General features: G+C 47.3%; 1 protein-coding gene across 1 annotated transcript; it reads right to left on the bottom strand.

Annotated features, from left to right (window-relative positions):
* Positions 1–3165: 3165 nt before the first annotated feature.
* FAM221B (family with sequence similarity 221 member B) lies at positions 3166–9552 on the bottom strand. The gene is given in 7 exon segments (XM_090275242.1): positions 3166–3191; positions 3194–3334; positions 3492–3611; positions 3804–4001; positions 4184–4294; positions 8524–8667; positions 8817–9552. Coding segments are annotated over 7 exon segments (1476 nt in total).
* Positions 9553–10468: the final 916 nt, after the last annotated feature.

Genomic DNA, 10468 nt, shown 5'->3' on the forward strand with positions numbered 1-10468 from the left:
CTTTTTTTTTTGCACATGGCCTGACACATAATTATTTGTAGAATAAATAATATTTGGTGTTTCCATTACTTTTATAGTATAATATATGTGTATTGTAGGTTTTATTCTTCCACTTACAATTAATTTTTCATATTATTACATAGTCTATGTAAATATATTTTATAAGGACTGCATAATACTTCCTTGAATGTGTTTATCATAGTCGTCGTCGTCGTCGGCAGCCGTCCGTCTCGAGAGACGATGGCGTAGCTTCTTGAGAGTCTATCTGCACCGCCGAGAATGGCTGTGCAGTCCGACTCGGGAGTGACAATCCCTGCCGCACTTGTTACAGGTGAAGGCAGATGGCCGTTGTTGCTGCTGTTGACGCTGCTTCCGCCTCGATCTTTTCTGGACCGCCTCCTCGTTGCGCGCAGCCTCTGCACGTGACGTACCTTGCCTGACCGCGAGCCTCCAGGCTAGGCGGTCGTCTGCTTGAACTTCCCATGTGTTGAGATTGATGGAGCATTGTGTCATGTCCTTGTTGACTCTTAACTGAATTAGTTTTAGTGAATAGTCACCATAGTGCTAATTGCTTATAACCAGTAATGAGGAACTCTTTACTTCTGGAGATAGTAATGATCTCTTTCATATAGCTATATTATTATTGTTAGGAAGTCCTTTCTTCTCCAAATGACAGATATTTGATCCTGTGATTTTCCCCCAAAGTTCTGGCAGTCCAGGTTGCAAATCTTCCCTTGGAAGGATAGACAGCCTCCCCAAATATGAGGAAATGTAGATGGGCCTTTTCTCAGTGCCTTAGAGGCTGCAGGTCTCAGTTGGTGCCTACTGACCCCCAAAAGGAATATACCTGCCGGAAGGACTCCTTATGGCTAATTGAGCTCAAATTCACGAGAGTCCAGCAGCTATTGCTGATAGGGGCTCCTAATGCATTCTGCATTTCAGGGGAAAGCCACCTACAAAACTTCCAGCTGAGTCTCATAAAGGAGTTCCTGGAATCAACTTTCAACCAATGGGCTGAGACCTATCCTGTCCAATTGGAACTGCACAGCTATATCCTTATTTTCAGCTTCACTGGCCAATCAGAGCAACTCTATAATGACCAATCAGAATGAACAATTCTGACCAATCAGGATAATGCAAATTTGGATTCCTCAGCTGCATAAAAATGGACCAATCAGGGATGGGGTAGGAACTTTATAAATGTGGGCCTCTTTGTCTTGGCAGAGCACACTTTCTGTTTCCGCTAGAGGCTGTGTCTTCCTGGTTTGCAAACTGTTTACCTGAATAAAGTTTCTCCTTTTGTTGCACCCCAGATTGGGAACTCCTGCTGGCATTGGTTTGGTGGCAGCAACCCTTTGTTAACATGCATCTGGGACACCAGAAGCCCCTAAAACTGCTCTGCAGAAGGGCAAGAGATAAGAGGAGCTGGGATCTGAGAAGACGAAGGAACTAGCCAGGAGGAGTAAGCGAGTACAAAGCACTTTGAAGCTGGTTATTTCTTTGGGTTCTCATAGAGAGCAGATAGCACAGAGATTATTCCTGTTTTACAGATCCAGAAACTGAGGCCCAGAAAGGGAAAGTGACTTGCCTAGGATCACAGAGCCCATTAATATCAGAATCCACTACACCCCATAAGAATCATCTATGGGCCCTGGCTGGTGTGACTCAGTGTATTGAGGGCCAGCCTGTGAGCCCAAAGGTTGCTGGTTAGATTCCTGTTCCGTGCACATGCCTGGGTTGTGGGCCAGGTCCCCAGTTGGGGGCATGCGAGAGGCAACTGATAGTTTCTTTTGCACATCCATGTCCTCTCCCTCTCTTTCTCCCTCACTTCTCTGTCTAAAAAGAAATAAAATCTTAAAAAAAAAATCATCTATGGGCTTTCTAGTCACACTCCCTGACATTCACTGATTCTGGCTGCTGGCTCACAGTCTTCTTTAATCCAAGCCTTTGTGATCATTCACAGCTGCTCTTATCTGAAAGCTGCAACACTGCAGGTTCTGATCACTGTTTCCTGTACTTCAGTCACCACCACTGTATCTGCTACTGGGCCTCATCAGAGACTTCTATTCCTTTGACTGTTTTTTTTTTTTTTCAATATGTCAATTGCTTCCTGGATTCACTTTCTTTCCCTGTTTGGTCAGCTCCCGCCACATCTTCAACCCTTCTTTTGCCTTATTTTCCTGATTATTATTATCCTCCCCAACACCTTCCCATCACAACCCATTAATCTAAATATTTTGCTTCTCTGCTTTTTTAACTAGGTCCCTGCTTCCAACTGTACCTTAATCCTCAACCACCCACCTATCAGGTTTTTCTCCAATTCCCCACATTAGCCTTCGGAAACCTTCACCTCTCTTTTCCGATCTCCTACTCTCCACTCTTATCCTCCCCCACACGCCCCCACCAGGGGAACTTCCACAAGATCCTGCTCCCTATCCTTTCTTTCTTTCTTCCTCTTGGTCTTAGGATGTGGTGTTTCTCCTCTCCAAAGTGAATCCCTTCATCTCTGCCTTGGCCTCACCCCTCCCTCCATCTCTGGGATCTCATCTCACCAGATGTCTCTCTTTCTCTTCTGCATCTTTCAAGGTCTTTTTTATCCACTGGCCTCTTCGACCCTTTTCCTTTAAAAACTGCTTCCTTAGCTCTACATCTCCCTCTGGGTATTGTCTGACTTCTCTCCTCTTTTCATTCAAGTTTCTTAAAGAAACTCCTTCTGCTTCCACTGCACCACTGAAACTACACTCTCTGAAGTCCCCAAAGATCTTCTAATTGCAAAATCCAATGGACACTTTTCAGTCTTTATCTTACTGGAGACCACAGCTGCATCTAACATCACTGCTCACTCACTCTATCCTTCTTGAAACCCCCTCCTTCCTTGGCTTCCTTGAAGCTACACTCTCCTCTGATGCCAGGGCTAGCAGGTTATGTGGTGAAGACAGGTGGCTGGATGCAGCCTCTCTCCTGTGTGTTGCTCTCTTTCACCCCCAGTAAGTGCTGACCCTAAGGTCTTAGACTATCTATCCCTGGGCTGCCCCATACAGAGCCAGGCCAGATTCCAGTGGCTTCCCCTTTATTGCTGATCTGGGCCAGGCTCACAGAGGCCTGTACCAGGTGTTGACAGTCCCTGGAGGAAGGAAAAACAGGTGAAAGGGTCAGGTACGGGGTTTAGATGTAGGGCCAGGTCGGAGGCTATGTGGGCCAGGGAAACCAGGGGGACTAGGGTGGGAGCCAGGATGGCCAGGGAGCCCCTGCTCCTATAGGGCTTCGAAGTCAGAGTTGCTGATGATGGTTTCTTGGAGGGTAGGAATCTCTGCAAAAGGCACATAGTCTGCTCCTAGGGGTGGATACCAATGCAGGTATGGGATGCAGGGGGTGAGGGGTGAGGGGGCGAGGTAGTCCTGGATGGGATGGTTGAGGATGGGAGTGGCTTTCTTTCTGGCTTTCTGACTACAGACCCTGGAATGGCTCCTTGTCCAGGTTGTCACCCTCACCGTGAAGCCTCCCTCCTCGTTGCCGGGTCTCCTCGGTCTCAAAGAAAGTCTGGTGTTCCTCCCAGCGCCGGTCGCAGGCCGCACAGAGGAAATTAGACTCAAAGCAGTTGCAGCAACAGCCTAGGGCAAGGGGACAACCAAGAAAAGTGTAGGGAATCGGGGCTTGCCCCTGGGCTGACTACATTTTCATCTCTTCCTCACCAACCACAAACCCAAGTCTCTTCTACCAGCTCCTGTATCCTTATCTCCAAACTATATGCATCCTATCCCCACCCAGGCCCACCTCTGTACTCCCCTTGTTTTAGAAGGTACCTTTGACCCTGCAGGGATGGGACCCAGTAGCTGCATGGTCTTCATGGCTGTGTTTGCAGCGACACTGGGCTCTCCAGGTCTTGGGGTCAAATGTGGCTCTTCTCCTGAGCCAGAACTGACTCACCTCCTCTGGCCGTGATGGGATGAAGCAGAACATGAGGCAGCGGCACTGGCTCACATTGCAGGGCACAAATATGTCTGGGAACGGGGATGGGTGGTAGGATTAGACCAGCACCGGATAGGGCCTGGCCTTCCCATGCCAAACCCCTCTCACGTATTAACATGCACACACTTTCTCTCATACATCCCAAATGCGTGACAGAGTATAGTTATCCCTCCTCACCTCCAGGGACTGGGAGGGGTAACTCAGTTCTCCCTACCTGATATGATCTGGTGCTCTCTCAACAAGTGTCCACAAAAGCACTTGGACTCATCCCCAATCCGGAAACAGTCCCATAGGTAACGGGGGCAACGCCAGCCGATGTGGAGAGCTGGGTGTGGTGGGATTGAGTAATAGGACAAGTGAGGAGGAAAAAATAGCCTAAGCTCCCCAAGGTGTTCTCACCTATCCCCTGGTGGGGGGGGGTGCCTCACTTTTCCCCCCAGGTGTATTTATCTCTACCCATGATTCCTCATCCCTACCCCTTTTGATTTTTTTTTCCTCAAGGTTTTCTCATCACTCCACAAGTGTTTCAGTTTCCTTCCCACTCTGGGATCCCCTCCATCTCTGCCACCCTGTCAGAGATGACTGAAGACAGTCTTCAGTTTCTCAGCAGGAAGATTATAAGTGAAATTTTGTTTGAAGATGAACATGAATCTCAGTGAGTTCTCTGTGACTGTGAGGACTCTCATCTCCTCCCCTCCCTATCTTAGAGCCCACCTTTGCTTGGTTTCTTTGAAATGTCTAAGGTGAGGGAAAGGGAGGTTGATTGGCCAGGTGTAGAGGAGGTGGTGAAGATTGGCTACAAAGGAGCATAGTTGTTCAAGGGATCTGAAGAGGAAGAACAGGTTGGGCAGGCCTGGAGCCACAAGGAGGGCTTCCCCCACTCCAGGTCAGCACCTTCATACTTTCCTTGTGTGTTCCTGGTATCACTGAACCAACGCTCTCTATGAACTTGAGAGGGGCTGCCTAGAGCTCTCCAAGGGTTAGGAGAGAGAGGTGGGCCAGAAGTCATGAGTGGTGAAGACCCAAAAATATAAGCTTGTGAGGCTAAGAAAGGCATGGAAAGGAAGACGAGGCTAAGAAGTGTCCCTGAGCTCAGGCACCAGCAAGAGGCCACCACCCTTTAGAACCTCGTTTTAGTAGTAGGATCTGAAAATAGCTGGCTTTACAGTCAGCCTCACCCGAAGGTGAGGGTGGTGGTGCTGAGTAAATGTGGGAGGAGAATCAGAGAGTACCTCCCACTCAGATTTTCTCAACCTCCATAAGACCTGAGAGTACCCCAACTTCTAGCCAAGAATCCTGTATGAGTCCCCCATGTGGTAGGGCTCTTATTCCAATGAAGTGTCACCTCCACCAAAAAGTGTCCCTGACGTCCTCTGTCTAGGGACTCCCCTCTTGCCTTCCATGGCTCCTTGTGCTACTCTTATCACAGTTAATGAACTGTTCACTTCTATTGCTGTTAGATTGAGTTCCTCCAAGGAAGGGTCTAGTTCCAGCACAGAGCCTGGCACAAAATAGGTACTCAGAGAACACAGATAGCTTGACTGAATAAGTGAATGAGCAAATTCCTTCAGAAGGAAGAGAATTCCTTCAGTAGTCCAGGCATAACCCTGAAGTTCTATTGAGGAGGATGAGAAGGAGTTACATCCTCTAGTCTTTGACCCTGGCCAGGGCCATACTCCACAATTCTGTGGCTAATTATCAGATTAGGTTTTCTCGTATTACCCATGGTCTCTCAGGGTCTAAAGTCTGTCCAGATGTGGCTTTGGGCTTTGCTGCTCCTGTCTTGATGCTCTGGCCCGTAGTGCCATTGCCTCATTACACCAGGGAGTCTTGGTTGAAAAGGCAGGGTATAGGTAGAGTCACAATGGGGGTGGGTGGGGGCAGCATTCTACTCAAGGAATTCTGAACTCCACCCAGGGTAGCAGGATACACCAGATGGGCAGGTGAGATGTGGAAGTGAGCAGGGGTCAGTGCCCAGAGATCAAGGCCTAACTTGAGATCCTGGGAGACTCAAGTCCAAGCACTGATGTAGGAGTCAGTGTCCAGCATTCAGATAAAGAAGGCTGAAGTTTGAACAGGGAGACTGGCAAACTACACCTCAGACGACTGACATCTGGCTGTGTATTCCAGAATGGTGCCCTCTATTCTCAGCCCTGATTCCAAATCCTCTTCCTGTTATTAGTAGACAAGAACTGGCAGGGAGGAGACATTATCTAGGATGCCATTTTGATTCTGTGCCACACAGTCAATTCCATGATCACATAATCACATTTGCATGTTAACATCTCTTTGTTCTTAGAACGTCTCCATATAAGATATATCTGTTTTCAGAGAAGGATGTCTCCAACCCAGACCTCTCTCCTGAGCTTCAGACCCATATAGCCAGCTGTCTACTAGACTTTCACCAGCATGTTCCACAAGCACTTTAAATGTGTTCTATCCAATTATTCCTTCCAAACCTGGTCCTCATCCTTTGTCCTCTGTTCATCCAACACATACTTAGCAAGCATCTACTCTGTTTTAGACAGCCAGTTAATGGCACCATTATGCAATCAGTTACTTAAGCCAATACCTAGATGCCATTCCAGGCATGTCCCTCCTTCTTATCCTACACATTCAATGATCCAAAGGTCAGTTTTACCTTCTTAGCATTTCTTGAGTTTGTCTACTTCTTTCCACCTGCACTCACACATTTCTTACCTGGATTATTACCACAGCCCCACAGTGTAATCTTCCTGTCTCCAGTTTTTGTCTTTCTCAAGTCTATCCTACTGCCAAAGTGACCTTACAAAAACACAAATATGTTCATGTTATTGTTGCATTTGAAATCTCTTAGTGACTCTCAGTTGCCCGTAGAATATAATTCCAGCTCTTGAGTATAGCTCAGAGATGCTTGTACAATTCGGCCCTTCCAGAGATGAGAGGGGCTGCTCTGCCCAACACCCTATGCAGCAGGCATACTGCATTGCTTCCACTTTCCTACCCATGCCTTGCCCTGCCATGGCTCACCATACCCCATCTTTTACCTGGCTGCCTCCTTACTCATCTTACAGATTTCAGCTGAGAAGTCGTCCCTTCCAAGGTTTATTCTCCCCACTCCCACAATTGGGTGCCTGCCCTTTTCTCTGGTCATGCAGCACTCAGGGCTGAACTCAATTATAGCAATTATTAGAATGAATTATTATTTTCATTTTACTTATTGGTGTCTCTCACTGAAGTGTAAATTATTTGAGGGTTTCTTTTTTCTTGGAAACCCCATCAGTATCACCACCTCCACAGCTAGCATTGAGCTGGTGCTCCATAAATGTTAAATGAATAAGAGAAAAGCTTTCACTTGATATTTTTCTACAGAGAACATATATCAACCCTCCAGGGACAGAAGATCCCCAGTATTAGGAGATAACCCCAAATATCTTCATTCAGGATTAAATGACACTTAAATTTTAGTATAAAAATGCCTGTTAAAACAGGAAAATGAAGAAGTCCAATCTCAAGAAGTACAGTGACCTTGAAGGGTAGTGAGTAGGCAAGATGTTCTAAGAAGGAGAATGAGGGTACTGAACAGACCCCTACATTTGCAAGAAGAACAAAAGTGACATAAGATGTTAAAATAAGCAAACAAAGCAATTTCAGTGGCTGAAGTAAGACTGAGAAACCAATGAGATCGCTGTGACTTTCTTGTCCAGAGGTGGAGGGGGGAGGTCCCTGAGTGGGACTGAGGAAAGTAAGTTCCATGGAGGAGGGATAAGGACATAGACTTAGCTGGTTGTCTTTACATCTTAGGCCCATCGAGTTTTGACATAACTCTACTCCAATTATAAGGAAGGAAAATCCAAAATAAATGCAGTGACAAATTTTGAATTCAGTCTAGAAACCCCAGAATCCTCATAGCAGGTCAAGATGACCTTCTTACTGAAGGTAACCCCTATAGATAGAAAGCTCAGCAACACAGTACACACATTCACACATAAGATGGCATATTTACACAGCACATCTGCACACCCTTTATATACAGTTGTAGATAAGCCACTAACAGGACTGTCAAGAGTACAAATTATGGGCTGAGACTTGGAACCAAGAGGGCTAGAAGATATGATTCTGCTCTTTGGTAGAGACTCACAGCTTCTGTGTACCCAAGCGATCATGTGTCTCATATTCAGGGGTGACTGCCTTTAGTGGAGTTCCACCAAGGGGACCAAGGCCTTTTGTCATGTAAGAGCAATATGTCACTTGGAGACTGTCCATGTCCTCTTCCTTAGGGTCTGTTTGGTGCAGGCAATCTGAGTATAGATCTGTGGCTGGCCTGTGTTTTTAACAACTTTATTTCAGTCACCTGTTCCTTGCTGGGCTTTATATGAATATCCCCACTTTTCATCTGCAGCTATGCCATCCACCTTGGCCAGCCTGCCTGCTTCCCTCCCAGTTTTCAGGCAGGTGGCATTGCCATTTCCAGAAGGGGCAGCTAGCCATTGAATGGACAGGTTCCCAGAAACTGATGGATTAGAGGATGGCTCTAGACCTGTCAGAAGCCTCTGAAAGGCTTCCTGGGCTTACCTGTCTGGATGGCATTCAGAGTTGCATTCTTCTCCCATTGGAACAGATTATTCACCTGAGCACAAAACTTCTCTCTCTGCGCTGGTTTAGCCACTTTCGCCAGCTCTCCCTGCTTAGCAGGGACTGCTGGTCTGATTGTGCAACCTGGGAAGAGGGGGGCTGAGTAACCAAGGAGAAGTGAAAAGGCCCTAAAACTAAAGAGAAGGAGTCAGGCCAAAGAGTAACTCAAACCCCTTTTCCTGGGGCAGGTGAAAGACAGTGATGAGAATGGGGGCAAGGGCGGGAGCAATTACAGCTAACTCCTTTCTTCTCCTTCTTCTTGCCCAGATGATGTCCAGGCTGAGTTGCGTGAGTGGTGCTGTGAGTGGCATCTGCCCCGTCCTTGCTCTCTCCTTCTTCTTCCCTTTCCTTTGCAGATGTGTCCAGGTGGACCTGGGCTGAAGGGCCCGAAAACGAGTGCTTTTGAAGGACCTCAGGTTCAGGGATCTGGATTGATCTCCTTGTCCAAGAGACCTCGCTGGAGGAAGACTCAGAGAAGAGGCCTTCCTTCAGAATATCAGAGGAAGACCCAGAGACATGGCTTAGTGATGAATTTTGAGAAGCAAGGTGTTTCTCTGGGACCTTAGAGGTGTGAACCTCCAATGGGCTCTCATGGATAGAGTGTTCTACAGAGGCCTTGGAGATGGAAGGCTCCAGAGAGGTTTCAGAGCTATGGGTCTCTAAAGGGGTGTGTGAAGTGGATGGCATCATGTGAGATTCAGGGGTGTAGTGCTCCAAAGGAGCCTCAGAGATGGAAGGCTCCCAAGGGGCTTCAGAGCTATAGGTCTCTACAGGGTTCTGGGAAGTGGAAGGCTCCAAAGGAGTTTCAGAGGTAAGGGGTTCTAAAGGGGTCTCGGAGATGGAAGGCTCCAAGGGGGTTTCAGGGACGAGGGGCTCCTGTGATTCCTCAGCAGAGGGGTCCTTTGAAGAAGGATGCTCCTCTGCATCCGTGGTGGTATGGGGCTCCTCTGTGACCTGGTCTGCTTCCATCTAGTGGTAGAATAGGGTACAGGCTTTAGGTTGGGATTGGAGGGTCTGCAAGTCAGGGTTCACAGGCAGGTGTGGAATTATGGTAAGGTTCTCAGTGCACGTGAGTGAGATGTAAGGGGGAAGTGAGATGGGCTCAGTGTTAGAGTATGATGCCAGGAGGTTCACGCATGTGCCTAGACCTCATGTGGCATCCTGCTGTGGGTTGTGAGGGAGTTGGAACTTAAAGAAAGAAAGGCTGAAGCAGTCAGAATCCCATCAGTAGATGGTAGCAGAGGACCATGCCCCAGAAGGGAGCCTAAACATAGCAACTTGGCCTGTCCAAGAGCAGCAACCTAGGCATACCTTAGAACCACGGGGGTCAAGCTGTGGAATTCGAGAGACTGGGAATACCAAGCCAAAGTGGGGGGTTTGCTCCCAAGAGTGCAGAAGGATGCCATGATGGCAGGACCCTGATCACAGTCTAGTCTTGTCTAGGGACCACACATACCTTCCCTTGATGATGTCATTCATGTTCAAAGCTTCAACTACTTTCAGCTGAATGCTGATGACCCCTAAACCCATAATTCCATCTCAGACCTCTTTAAACCCCCATACATTACACTCATATCCAACTGCCTGCTGAACGCACAGTATTTCCTATCTTCTAAATATCCCCGAAGTCCACTTGCATCTCTCCCTTCAATTTTGTTCAAATTCTCATCATTTTCTACCTGGATTATGTATAATAACTTTGTCCCTCTGTGCCTTCCCCAGCATATTAATCCACCCACCTATTCTTTCATTGATTTATGTAATTTATACTTTTATAAAGGGCCTAATCTTACCCTTTTACTCAGACACTGTGCTAAGCACTAGACTCAGTTGAAAGAATCTGGGAGGGAGACAGGTTAACCAAAATGACAATACAAATGAGCTG

Source organism: Furipterus horrens, unplaced genomic scaffold, assembly GCF_987537825.1.
Source record: "Furipterus horrens unplaced genomic scaffold, mFurHor1.1.pri manual_scaffold_4, whole genome shotgun sequence".
Classification (NCBI taxonomy): Eukaryota; Metazoa; Chordata; class Mammalia; order Chiroptera; family Furipteridae; genus Furipterus; species Furipterus horrens.